The sequence below is a fragment of the Conger conger genome, chromosome 9 (assembly GCF_963514075.1).
Source record: "Conger conger chromosome 9, fConCon1.1, whole genome shotgun sequence".
Lineage (NCBI taxonomy): Eukaryota > Metazoa > Chordata > Actinopteri > Anguilliformes > Congridae > Conger > Conger conger.
Window position 1 is genome coordinate 53,078,297 of NC_083768.1, and position 14,718 is coordinate 53,093,014.

At 39.5% G+C, this 14,718-nt stretch overlaps 1 protein-coding gene across 1 annotated transcript; it reads left to right on the forward strand.

The window, feature by feature from the left end:
- Positions 1-10,743: 10,743 nt before the first annotated feature.
- On the forward strand, positions 10,744-14,715 carry dlx5a (distal-less homeobox 5a). The gene is made up of 3 exons (XM_061255279.1): positions 10,744-11,409; positions 12,032-12,216; positions 12,568-14,715. The coding sequence occupies exons 1-3, from the start codon at positions 11,052-11,054 to the stop codon at positions 12,871-12,873; spliced, it is 849 nt and encodes a 282-aa protein (XP_061111263.1). The 5' UTR covers positions 10,744-11,051; the 3' UTR covers positions 12,874-14,715.
- Positions 14,716-14,718: the final 3 nt, after the last annotated feature.

Genomic DNA, 14,718 nt, shown 5'->3' on the forward strand with positions numbered 1-14,718 from the left:
AATCCATGGACCCAACCTACCTTGTGTCAACAGTGGCGGCGGTGTAATGGTGTGGGGAATGTTTTCTTGGCACACTTTGGGCCTGTTAATACCAATCAATCATCACTTGAATACCACAGCCTATTTGAGTATCATTGTGCATCCATTTATGGCCACAATGTACCTCTAATGGCTATTTCCAGCATGATAATGCACCAGGTTACAAAGCAAAAGTAATCTCAAACTGTTTTCATGAGCATGACAATGAGTTCAATGAGTACAGTGGCCTTCCCAATCACCAAATCTTAAATCCAATAGAACATCTTTGGGATGTGGTAGTATGGGAGATTCGCAGCATGAATGTGCAGCTGAAAAATCTGCAGAAATTGTGTGATGCAATCATGTCAACATGGAACAGAATCTCAAATGAATGTTTTCAACATCTTGTGCCATCCATGCCACAAAGAATTGAGGCTGTTTTAAGAGCAAAACTATACGAATACACATTAGTATAGTGCTCAGTGAGTGTGTGTTCCTCAGTTCTCTTGTTTTGTGCTTAGTCTTTGTCTTGTCTTTCATGGTTCATCTTTAAGCCCAGTGTCCCCTGAGGTTCTCACATGCCCCTTCATGTTCTCAACTACTTCATATGTCAAGATCTCCTCTTCTTTACAAAGGGTTTATGTAACCTGTCTGTCATAAAAGCTCTTCAAAGGCTTATGATTATAAAAAACTGTATCAGCCGTGCACTTCCCATTAAATTAAAAATGTATTTTAGATAAATAATACAAAACAAATTACTGATCACAAGTATGATATACTAAAGGTGTAACTGGCTCACTTAAAACTTGTACACCAATCCAAACTAGCCAGTACTATAATTACCATTTTTACAGCACTGCTTGTTCAAAGGCACATAGAACCAATGGTCCTTTCCAGATTCCAGAATGCACAAACAAGAAGGACTCTGAAAGAAAGTGAAGGAGATTTTTAAAGTACTATATTTTTAGTGCTATTTTGTATTGATTGGCTTGAAGAGAAGTCTTTAACCCCTTAAGTGTCGCCCCTTTTCTTAAAACAAGCTTGAAAATGACAAACTATACTATTCTTCAACCGGTTTGAATACAGGCATAATCCTGGACTTGTCTGAAAGGTAACCCTTTGCGGGTGTGTTTTCCAAGAGTCAGAATTACTCCAAATATTCCGAAAACAAAGTTACAGAAGCTCAAACATTGAAGATGGAAGCTTTTATTCAGAATATTGTAGTGCGGTTAGAAACACAATCATCACAAAAAAAAAACACAAAAACATCATTCTGAACAAAGAATATTCTTTATTTCATTTTTAGTTGAACAAGGCATGATAACAATAAATTGTTTTTAAAAATGTATCTGTGTGTGGGTGCATGTGTGTGGGTGTCTGATTTGTGTGTGTGAATGATGTGGAGGTGGATCTGTGGGTGTTTAACAATAGAAAATAACACTAAAACACAACAGCAATTACAGTCCCCTCCAAAAGCATTGTAACAGCAAGGTCAATTCCTTTGTTTTTGCTATACACTGAAGACAATTGAGTTTGAGGTCAGAAGATATACATGAGATGACAGACGCAAATTTAAGCTTTTATTTCCTGGTATTTTTATCTAGATTTGTAAAACAACTTAGAACATCACTTTTTGTATCAGACCACCCAATTTCTAGGTGAGCACAAATATTGGAACATGCGACTGACAGGTCTTGTTGCCCAGATGTGTCCTGTTAGATTGATTTGTTAAACAATAAATAGTTCTGAATGTCTACTCTTAGGTTTGGGCTTTACCTGTGAAGACTGCATTTGTGTTAGAAAAGAACATGAAGACCAGAGAGCTGTCTTTGGGAGAAAAGCAAGTGTTGCTGAAGCTTAGAAAAGTGGGGAAATCCATTGCACGAGCATTGAGGATGGCTTGTACAACAACTTGGAATGTCCTGAAAAAGAAAAAGAAAATGCTGGCGTACTGAACAACAGACATCGAACAGATCGACCAAGGAAAACAACAGCAGTTGATGAAATATTGTAAGAGCTGTGAAAAAAAACCCCTAAACATCAGTAGTGACATCACACACAATCTCCACAGGGCATGGGTGAAGGTATCACAATCAACTGTTCAAAGAAGACTTAGATAACAGCAATATAGAGGCTATACCGCAAGATGCAAACCGCTCATCAGGAGTAAGAATCAGAAGGCGAGATTACAATTTGCAAAGAAGTACAGAGATGAGCCACAAAAGTTCAGGAAAAAGGTTTTATGGACTGATGAGACCAAGCTTAACCTGAAGTGATGGAGTGTGGAGAAAGAAGGGATCTGCTCATGATCCAAAACATACAAGCTCATCTGTGAAGCACGGTGGAGGAAGTGTCATAGCTTGAGCTTGCATGGCTGCTTTGGTACTAGGCTCACTAATCTTTATAGATGATGTTACTCGTGATGGTAGCAGCAGGATGAATTCAAAAGTCTACAAAAACATTCTCTCTGCCAACTTACGAACAAATGCTTCCAAACTAATTTATCATGCTGCAAGACAATGACCCAAAACACACTGCCAACACATCATTCAGAAGAAAAAGTGGAAGGTTTTAGATTTGCCAAGTCATTCACCAGGCCTTAACCCCATTGAGCATGCATTTCACCTCCTGAAGAAGAGATTGAAGGGAAAACCCCCCCAAAACAAACAACAACTGAGAGAGGCTGCAGTGAAACCTGGAAATGCAACAGTTTGGTGATCTCAGCGGGTTGCAGTCTTGATATGAGTTATTGCAAGCTACCATATGCTACCAAATATTAAGTGCTATTTATTCATTCATTCATTATCCTAACCTGCTTATCCTGAACAGGGTCGTAGGGGGGCTGGAGCCTATCCCAGCATACATTGGGCGAAAGGCAGGAATACACCCTGAATACATCCCAGGAGGTCCTGGGTTCGAATCCCCGTCGGCTGGGGCCTCTCTGTGCAGAGTTTGCCTGTTCTCCCCGTATCTGCGTGGGTTTCCTCCGGGTACTCCGGTTTCCTTCCACAGTCCAAAGACATGCAGTTTAGGCTGATTGGAGAGTCTAAATTGCCTGTAGGTATGAGTGCGTGAGTGAATGGTGTGTGCCCTGCGATGGACTGGCAACCTGTCCAGGGTGTATTCCTGTGTATTCCATGAATAATATATGGATTTCCAAAATGCAGAGAAGGCAAGGTCCCCCCACACTTGTTTTGCCACCCACGTGTTACAAAATGAAGGACTGTTGTCGTTAAAGCAATGGCATGTTAAAATAGGTTATACAGACAGAACCCTAAGTTTTAACACAATATCCTGTTACCATAGTAATTGTATTGTTCCATTAAAAACAGAATGAATGCAAAAAAAAAAATGCTGTTTCAATTTCCTGGAGGTCTTATCTACATATGCCATATGTCATGGACAATGCATAAAGTAAACAACACGAGTAGTGGACGCTGTATTGACCCTCGACTGTTCGACCAAAATAAAGACTCCTTGCTTGCTGGATTACTTCTACAGACCTGATACAGACAAAGCCATAGCCTACTGAGGTGTACGATAGGCCTAGCTATTGGCTCAAGTCAAAGGTTAACCCACTCTGGTTAACCCAATCGTCTTTAAAAAATATTTTTGTAGCCTAGCTGCTAACACTAATAGTATTTTTAATTTATTGTAAAAATCTATATTATGTGGTTTCCCTCGGGGATACCACACTCACGCCGTCACCCAGTGCAAGGAACCTCGGCGTGGTGATGGACAGCAGACTGTCCCTTTCCGAGAACATTGCAGCGGTGACCCGGTCTTGCAGGTTCTTCCTATACAACATACGGAGAATCCGCCCCTTTCTCACCCCCTACTCGACCCAGCTCCTGGCCTCCCAGCGTCCGCCATCAGACCCCTCCAACTCATCCAGAATGCAGCAGCTCGTCTGGTCTTCAACCTTCCCAAATACTCACACGTCACCCCCCTGCTTACTTCCCTCCACTGGCTGCCTGTCATGGCTCGTATCAAATTCAAAACATTGGTGCTAGCCTTCCAAGCAGTTAAAGGGTCTTCCCCAGCTTATCTACAAAAAATCATCAGACCCGACACCCCTGCCAGACCTCTTCGTTCAGCCTCCACAGGCCGCTTGGCACCTCCCCCTCTCCGAACCTCCACCTCACGCTCACGACTACTGTCTGTTCTGGCTCCACGGTGTGTGGAACGAACTCCCCGTTGAGGTCAGAACTGTAGAATCTCTCCCCACCTTCAAGCGCAAGCTGAAGACGCACCTCTTCAAGCAGCACCTCTCCCCGTCCCTCCCTACCTCCCTGTGAACCTTAATTGTTGTCTCTGTGATGTGCTCTGTGTATCGGTATTTTTAGTTGGCTAGGTAAGCAGTGTTTGGATAGTTCACTTTGGTCACTTTTGCTCTGTTTGTTTGTTTATTTGTTCTCAAAAAAAAAAAAAAAGAGGCCCTCGTCCTTATCTTTGTTGTACAGGTAGCAGTTGAAATTGTACTTCCCTCTAGGGTCTTTCAGCGAACTTATCCCTGGTTATGGGTATGCACTTTGTTGTACGTCGCTCTGGATAAGTGCGTCTGCTAAATGCCAATAATGTAATGTAATGTAAATGTCCACGTGTGGTTATGCGCCGTCATATCACTACCCAGCTGAAAGAAATAATAAAAAAAATACTTCCAGATCAGCTTTGGTTTTTGTGTGTGTGTAAAGTATAATTCCTTACGTTTTCATAAAAACTTGGTATGAGTCATAGACGCGATCCATTTCAGCATACAGTGACATGGTGATAGTGCTCCCCTGTGATATTATGGTAGGGAAGCTGTTGCTACTGAGAGACTACAAACCAGGCAAGCAGGCAGATGGTCTGGTGTTCGGACCATGTGAGCTAACACGATCTTTCGAACAGAGGGAAGTTGTGCAGTTATTTGTAGTTTTCTCTATAATAATTGGTCCAATTCACATCAGTCAAAATGTTTTAGTGTCTGAGATAGTCAATAAGCAACCATAATCCTAAACCACATTCCTCATGAGAAAAACTACCATTGAATGGACGTTAACTTCTTGTGGAAGCGTCCACATTCCCTGTATTCTGTTCGGAACACGGTGAGTTTTTGTTAGTACCTGGTTGACTAATTCAGACCAGCTCCTCAATCAACAGTTTGACCAGCTCAAGCTATGTATTGAAACAGCTCTCAGCTGGTCAGAAATGTACCGGTACTAGTTTCTAATCAATTTGTGTGTCAATGACTCCTGGTCCGAAGTCGGTTCCGAGGTTTCTGGAATAGACCTTCTACTTTCTGGAACAGACCCCAGATATAGCCTATGTATTGTGTGTTTGGGCAGTGCTATAAAGCCACAAATGGTATCACTGAAATTGATTGACTGAGGCACCTAGCTCTTCATTCTTGAAAATTGATTCCTTTTGCTATAAGACATGTTTTCTGTTTAAAGGAAATGTTTGCCACCAGCCTGTGCTCTATACTGCCTCTAATATCAGATGGATAGTTTACAGGCATTAACAGAAATAACAGATTGTAAATGCTATTTAATTTGCTGGCATTGTCACTCACATGTATTGATATAACATTCCAACTGAACAATAATCTGTGAATTTAAATAGCCGATACAACCACCGGTGTCCACGCTTTGACAACATATCTATGATTATAATAAATGAAAATTACAAAGATTATTAGTAAGACAGTTTTGGAAAAATATATTTTTTTAAGTCAACTTAAAACCCGAGTGGTTGAACCTCTGACTTGAGCCAATGTAGGCCTATCGCAAGTCTCAATATCGCTCTCCTCAAAACTGCAGAACTGCTGTAGGGGAAAATTCACAGAACAAAAGATCTCCCTTCTAAAAAAATGATAAACAATCACAAGTCAAAATCAGACTCCACCTTAGTGAGCAGGCTGGTTCCTCCAAAACTCTCGACGATGTATGCTAAAAGTATATCAATATATCCATATTAAAGTATGATATGTACCCTGTATAGTTTCAAACTGATTAACTGCTAAATTGTGCTAGAATTACACAGTGAACCCATATGTAACCATATGTATGGGGGAGGCGTCTCGAACTGTGTCAAGGACAGCGGGCAAAGCGAGATATGCCTTTACAGCTGATTTCTCCGGGACTCTCGATATTTTATGCCAGAAGTGTATCCATATGCAAGTGACTTATAATCAATATATCCCATGTACGCTGCTTGTTATCAAATCAAATGAACCTAGAACATTAATTATAGCTGAGCTTATGAAAATGCAAGAAACCACAGTGAAAACTGTTGAAATAAGAGCAAAGAATGCAATGTACATTTACTCACTTAGAAGAGAATAATTAATCAAATGTTTAGGATGTCTGTGTATTAGAAAAGTATATTAGAAGTGAATATTAATCAAATGTTTAGTATGTCTGTATATTTTCAATGATTTACTGCTCATAAGATCGTGACAGAAAAGTGACCCATATGTGGAAAGATACAGAGTGATGTGTATGGATGACGTGTGTTAAAGGTGGGGCATCCAGAACTTTATGAGATCTTGTAGTTTCCCACTCTGCCAAGAGCAGGTGCGGGGTGAAGTGAGGACAGGGGGCGTCCTGAACTTTGTACAGAGCTGGCAGAGCATAAGGACCTTTGGCGATTTGCCACAATGACGTTGTGGGAGGAGTTGTGGGAGGAGTTAAGATAAGAACAATGTGGGTGATTTGCCAGAATGAGGTTGGAGGTGGAGTTGTAGGAGGAGTAACTGTGTATAAAATGGGTGTAAAAATGGCAGTCTGGGTCCATGTTTTTGGTCCGGCTTTATGCACTTGTGCTAAATAAAGTCTGATTTTCCTGAACAGCTTGCTGCCGTGGTGTCTTTTCCCCCGTGAAGATGTTTTTCGACAAATTGGAGATTTGGACTCTGTGGTTTCCTAGACACGACACTGCGTTTTCTTGGTGTGAAGCAGATCGATAGCCGAAACATGGATCTGTATCCTGGGCGTGGCTTTTGATTGAAGTTTTGTATGCCGTCACGATTAATGACAAATTAAACGATTAATGCCAATGATGGTGAACGATGAATGATAAAAACGGGCTCTGTTTTCAAATCAAATAAACACGGCTTTAATCAAATCGCACATGGCAGCGTTTCCCGATAACGGTGTCTCTTAATGTTTTGCAAAGACTTGAAAGGTTACTAAAGCTGTTTACGTTTCTAGATGTGTTCCCCGAACTATCCCTGAGTATGTTGCTTCAGGCATAGCTTCTACATGCGACGTTACCAGGCCCATCGACCTTTCTAAGATCGATTATTCACTCCATGCAGCGACTGCTTGACTGCGTTACGAGAGAAAGTAGTGTTCTTTATGAATAGAACACTGCAGGAATAGCTACTTGAAAACATTGCATTTATTGCATTGCATTACTTACAAACTAAATTATCCAACCGTATATATAGTTTTCGCCTTTATATTGTATCCGGTTTGTGATATCAGATTGTGGTATCACACCTCATCCCGCTACGCCACCTAGCAATACGCCTTCTTTGGCATGTCATATTTTATTTACATTATTTTTATATGTTTGTCGTGGTGCCTTAAATGACTTTGCAATTTGGGTTGATTTGCCAGAAGCAAAATCACATTACAGGTAAAATAACTATGGTTAAACATCACTCCAGCCCACAGAGAGAGTGGGCTAAGAAGGTTTTGGGAAACACGCTGCAATGTTAAGGTAGAGCTTTAGGTATAACTTACGAATTATGTAGTGTTAAGAAGGCTTTGGGAAACGCAGCGCATGTCACTTTATTAATTAATGTGTTGGGTTTGCAAGCAATGTAGTTCTTTGTAAATTCACCTGTTTTCATTGTTAGATATGGTGGATAATTTAAAATGTGGCACGGAATACACTCAGTGTGCAGTTTATTAGGTATTTATTAGACTTCATTTTTATGAGTTATGATGCGTTGTGTGTTCAGAGGTGCACTTCTGCATACCACTGTTGCAATGTGTGGTTATTCGCGTTACTGTCACCTTCCTGTCAGCTTTTACCAGTCTGGCCATTCTCTTTTTTGTTTTTTGCACCGTTCTTCGCAAACTGTAGAGACTATTGTGCGTGAAAATCCCAGGAGATCGGCAGTTTCTGAGAAACTCAAACCGACAATCATTCCACAGTCAAAGTCACTTCGATCATATTTTTTCCCCATTCTGATGGTTGATGTGAACATTAACTGAAGCTCCTGACCCGTATCTACATGATTGTATGCATTGCACTGCTGCCACACAATTGGCTGATTAGATAATTTCTTATTACTGTACCTGGTGCACTAGTAGATACATGCAATTGTGTAACATGTTGTCGTGAAGGAGAGTATCTTTTTCTTCCAGTCATGCACCTCATTTCAAACAGTCTTCACTGTCTCTTTTATATTTATTGAGCCTTGTAGCTTGAAATGTTTGTATTTAGCAATAGTGCCTTTTATTGACTGATCTGACTGATAATGGTCACAAATCTTTTGCCTTAGAGTTTCTTATTGTGTGTGGATCTTGCTTTGTATATTATTGCTGTTCTATTAGCAATGATATAAGACACTTCTATGAAATCGCTTCCAATTGTATGGCAAAAGTGTTGTTAGATCTTGCTAGTGTTGGGGCTTTCTGGATTCGTAAGCTAGTTGTGATTTTTTTGTTTTGTTTCATTAATATTTGCTGAGTGTTTGGCTTTATTCTTTCAAATAAAGTCTCTCTAGTTTAATTTTCAGGACATCACAGGACATAATCCTATCAATGTCACTTGAAAGCAGAATTCTCTGTGTATCTTCACTGGAGAACTCAAAAGTCGTTGCACAGTTATGAGTAAGCACATTAATATCTTGAGAGCTCATTGTTGAAAATCTCAAAAATGATTTAACTGAGTAGGTTGCCAAAAGAAAAAGGCCATGAATTGTTGACTTACTAAGACAAAAACTACTTCTGTACGCCTACTGAGACACATACAGTGTGTACTAAAAGGCAATGAGACAATAGGCCAGTACCTTTCCTCCAGCAATGTTTATTTCACAGCCTTACAGACAGGATCCTCCCTCTTTCTTTAGAGCCACGGGAAACAGCTTCAGACTTTGTCTATTCATTTCTTCGAAACCTACTCCCTGTTTGCCTGTTGCCTGCGCAATCAGTAATTAATTAAAAAGATTCAAGGTTTAAATGCTTGCTAATGTCACTGAAACTAAGCCTTCCTGACTATTCTAATTATGAGACATCATGGCAACTCCAGGGAAGCAACTCACCCCAAAGCAATGCCGCAGCTATATAAAATAATCTCCATAGCGTCATCCACAATCCACTATATTGTACAGTATATACAGGATGTAAATTGATTAGCTTGAAAATGTTTTCATACAGTTCTCATCAGATTCTGAGACGTCTTAGCTACTACTGATCTATTTGGCTGATGTTTTACTGAAAGTGCTTTATTTTAGAGTATTTGCATCCATATTGTCTGTATAGGAATTATGGCTCTTTTTATACATAGTCTCTTCATTTTAGGGAAACTATGTGTTGTTGCATCATTAGTTCATGCACAAGAAAACAAAAGGTCTACAGTTTATTCTAGGTGTGGAATTTGCATTTGGAGTCTGTTGAAGACCTAATAAGTATCAACACCGGTAAAGCAGGCCATGAATGAGGCTTAATATTTTGAATAAATCAATAAGAGATATAACTAAAACAATTGTTTGATGCATCGTTAGGAATCAAGGTAGCACATGACCTCGTGGACCATGTAAGATGACTGTCAACTGTCAAACAGATCAAGAACACAGGATCTTTTACAGATCACCCGATATGGACATAAATGCCCTCAAATTAAAGCCGACAGGCTGCGCTTCAACCTCACTGCTGTAGATTAAAACAATGGCTTCTTATAGGTACCACAGGGTGGCGCTATTTTACCACCATACAAAGATTATGTTCTCCCCTCGCACTGTGAGCATTTTGTCAGCCTCCTTAATTGTTTTTACAGTGACTGCTCTGATTGCTATCACAATCAATCGGTTGGCTTTCACTTTATGAATTTGTGTGGATAATGACTTCGCATACATGTTTTAATAACGTGCGCCATGTTTTTTATGTCTGTCTAAGGTAAAAAGATATACCCTATACGTTACACAGATGTGCACAGACAGTATGAGTGAATAAATCAGTTAAACATACACTTAACCAGCTAAACGCAAAAGATGACATTCATATATCCGTCTGATACTATAGCCGACACGATCGTTTCTGTATTTATTGTTCGGTATTCTTATCTGAAGAAATAAATACATTCAATATATTTATATAACTTGTGCCATTCGATTGGTTTGTTTCAATGCAAAAATTTATTCAGAACGTATTTAGGAGAATATGGCAACATGGCATTCTCTAAGGGTTGAACCTGCTAGGGCGCTTGCTTGTTTTTTTTTTTTTTTTTTCTTGTTTTTTTTTTATACGCAAAGATAGATTGATTATCAGTTATTTTTAAGCATGATGTAAAACATCACAGAGTAAAATATGTTTGTTACATCTGATCAACTGGTATGACACGGGAAATTAAGCAATAGGCATTCATTCACCCAATATACGTTTTTATTTGGATTTAGATGGCATTGAGGGGCGTGTAAAAACATTTGTGGGCGTTCATTCAAACTTCCAATATAATTTCGGCTGGCTTCATATAACGTCTACGCAGCAATTTTACGAAATTAATTAAGCAGTGTGTCCAGTGTACCTTGGGCATTTTGGGCTGATATGTAAAAACAATATCTTGGTATCAATAAGCTTTGTTTTGCCGAACCGGTTGAACGAGTTGGGTGTAGTTCCTGTCTGCTCCCTTTGGCCAATGGAACCAGATCCTCCCTGCAGTGCGTAAGAGCGCAATTTAGGATTTAACCAAGTCTTTGCTGCGAGGCTGGCAGCAGTCTGCGAGAGAACCCGTCTGTGTAGCACACGCAATGTCAGCGTAAACTTAAGACCATTATTCTTAGGCTGCCCTTCGATCACCACGGCTGCACAACTCGAACTATGACTGGAGTATTCGACAGAAGAATTCCAAGTATTAAATCTACAGATTTCCAGAACCCTTTTCAAATTTCCACGATGCATCACCCGTCTCAGGAATCGCCAACGTTGCCCGAGTCATCGGCCACGGATTCTGGCTACTATAGCCCGGCTGGCGGAGTTCCTCACGGCTATTGTTCGCCCAGTTCGACCTCGTACGGGAAGGCGCTTAATGCCTACCAATACCAGTACCATGGGGTAAATGGATCTGCTGGAAATTACCCTGCAAAATCATATCCAGATTACACTACGTACACGAGCGCCGCTTACCACCAATATGCCGGAAGCTATAGCAGAGTGCAAGCGCAAGCGAGCCCACAAGGTAAGTTGTTTATTATTATTATTATTATTATTATTATTATTATTATTATTATTATTATTATTATTATTATTAGATATTAACATACAATCCCCACATTCCAAATATCAAAAACATCGGAATAGCCTACACCCATATAAATTCTTGCGAACAATTTACTTTATTTCGAAAAAGTAAAAGTCCACTGCCTCCAATTCAACATATTTTTGGAAAAGGTTGCCTATATTTGTTGCTGCGTCGGCTATTTAGACGGGATATGTTTTGGGGTTTCTAGCGAAAATAGGTAAAAGCCTAATTTTGATGGTCCTTTTATAGCCCAAAATCCAATGCTTCCAGACAGCAGACAGCATTGTCGAAATGATCAGCTACAGTAGACTATCCAAATGGAAATATTGCCTGTATTTAAACTCGTTTCTATCATTGAATTTTTCCTGTTTCTATGTATTTTGTTATTTTCGATGTTTATTTTAAGATATATTCGCGATTTGCGAACTATCTGGATATTTTTCCCAAAGCACGATACATTGGACAATTTTATTTTTTTTGGTTTCGGCTATTAACGTTACAAAGTGTCGTTGTCGAAATATCCTAACTTTTTTTTTTTTTTTTTAATTCTTATTTTCAGAAAAAGAAGTGGCAGAGCCCGAAGTCAGAATGGTGAACGGAAAACCGAAGAAAGTCCGAAAACCTCGCACGATCTATTCAAGTTTTCAACTTGCTGCCCTACAACGCCGATTTCAGAACACGCAATACCTCGCCCTGCCGGAGAGAGCTGAGCTCGCGGCCTCTCTTGGGCTCACACAGACACAGGTAATAAAACATGGATCTTTTAAATTTGCGAAGCTTAAATTTTTATTTTATTGTTTCATTTTATATTCTCAATTACCCATCGAGTAGGCACTTTTAATTACTGGAATCCGGCATTATACGCTATTGCTTCTCAGCTAGAATCTCAAACCAAACATTTAACAATTTCCGAAAGCTATTCATTCTGGTGTTGATATTTGTAATAAGAATTAGGTTTTTACGTTTTTTCCCCCTCTTACCTCGTTGCTTTTAGCTTTTATTCATTTTATTAATCATCTTTATCGGTCCTGTATAATGAAAAGGCTAATATGTTTTGAATTGTGTCTTCACTTTGCACTGTTTGGTTCCCCGCAGGTCAAAATTTGGTTCCAGAACAAAAGATCTAAACTGAAAAAGATTATGAAAAACGGCGAACTACCACCCGAGCATAGCCCGAGTTCCAGTGACCCCATGGCGTGCAACTCTCCCCAATCTCCCGCTGTCTGGGACTCACAAGGCCCCACGAGGCCTCACAGCCACCAACAGAACATCAACGCCACGGCAACCTTCTTGGAAAATTCAAGTTCTTGGTATTCTTCAGCGGGTACAGTTAACTCTCACCTTCAGGCCCCCAACTCGATACAACACTCGTTGGTTCTTGGATCGGGGACGTTGTATTGAAACCTTATTTAACTATTTAAATGTACTGGACTCATGTTAATTTTTTTTAAGGAATATGCAATGTATTAATACGACAGTTATAGAGAAAAGTGTATAGTGTGTAAATGTGTGCATGTAATTTATTGCATTTGGAACAGACATTAAACATGTTTTAAACGGACAATGGAACTCCGGACACTTGGAATGGTGCCTTCAATTATGACCTCAAGACTTCTCATCCCCTATGCATACGCTGCATATGTTGATAGGGAAATCCAGTTGTATATAGTAACAAGGAGTATCTGGTACAAAACGTGGACCTCTGAGAATGAATTAGAATCTCATATCCATCTGCATTTAATCAAAAACGATTAAAAAGAAGCATGATTAGCTACATCATTGTGTGCATTGATTTAATTGACTTCAAGATGTGGTCGCTGGAGTTTCCGTTATGATAAAATAATCATAAACCTTTCTTTCTATTAATTTAAATAGGACTGGGATGTGAATACCATATCTAAAAAGTAGTAATAAGCTATGTTTTTTTTAAAATATATATATAAAGAAAATGTACTATGTTCATTTTAAAATGGTACTCAGCTCACAAAACTAAAATGTGGAAACAATATTTTTGGAGATAACTTCGTTTTATGTAACCTTTAATTTCACAATTGTGGTAGAAAATCTAGAAATGCAACGGGTTAATATAATTTTTACCGCTACAATTTAGGTTTAAGCAATATTGTTTGGAGAGGTTATCTACGTCGCTCACCGGCTACGTTAGAGCTAAGCAGTGGTTTTAAAAGTGAGGTCTAACTGTACGCTGTAATTTTTTAAAATAAGATTTGCCTGCGTCATACTGTTGTGCCACTGAAAGATAGATATATATCTTTCATAAGCATAAATGTATATATGTTTTTTCAGCATCGGTGCATACATATCAGAGCACAGTGCTGTGATGGTTTTGAAGCTTATAGAAGCTTTTTATGTTGTGCTTATGGCTTTTAAGTCAAAGTTAGAAACGAATACCCTTTTCCCCTTATTTTTCTTCTTCGTTGCGTTACTATTTCTGTGATTGTAACTGTAGTGTTTTGTGTTTAAAGTTTCGTGGAGTGATGGGGTTTTCCCGCAGAATGAGCTGATAGCATTTTTGTCTTATTTCTTGGGTTACATCTGGATTCCAACCTCCCGAAAATGTGGGTGTCGGTCTGGCAGACAGCAGTCTCTCTCTCTCTCTCTCTCTCTCTCTCTCTCTCTCTCTCTCTCTCTCTCTCTCTCTCTCTCTCTCTCTCTCTCTCTCTCTCTCTCTCTCTCTCTCTCTCTCTCTCTCTCTCTCTCTCTCTCTCTCTCTCTCTCTCTCTCTCCTTCCTTCCCTCCCCTACAATTAGTTGCTTTGAATGGAAGAGAGGAGGCGAAGGGGCGGCTTGGAGATCTGAGGCAACCCGCATTCCTGTGGGTGCAGACCGGCTCCAGCTCTCTGCCACTCCCGACCACAGTCCACACAGTCAAATCGTGTTGGTGCTTCATCGTAATAATAATAATGATAATGATGATGATGATAATAATAATAATAATAATAATAATAATAATAATAATAATAATAATAATAACGTTTCTTATATGTTTACTTTTAAAGCAAATAGTTTGAGATCGAAAAACATTTAGGCTTTGCACCTATATAGGCCTATTGATGGCGTATTTTGGTTGTCATATGTATAGCATGTCGAACTGAAGTTCAAAGTGCATCTTACCGTTTGTCCCATGGGGAAATGTACAACTCTTTGGTTTAAGTCACGTTTTGCAATGAATGTTTGGGCATCTGTTAGTCATCCCGATTAAATCATTAAAAACATTTATTAGACATTT

Excerpts from the sequence above, each read along its gene's own strand:
- dlx5a (XM_061255279.1), top strand. The coding sequence starts at position 11,052 with ATGACTGGAGTATTCGACAGAAGAATTCCAAGTATTAAATCTACAGAT. Across the intron at positions 11,410-12,031 it reads AGCGCAAGCGAGCCCACAAG|AAAAAGAAGTGGCAGAGCCC; the intron begins GTAAGTTGTTTA and ends TCTTATTTTCAG. Across the intron at positions 12,217-12,567 it reads TTGGGCTCACACAGACACAG|GTCAAAATTTGGTTCCAGAA; the intron begins GTAATAAAACAT and ends GGTTCCCCGCAG.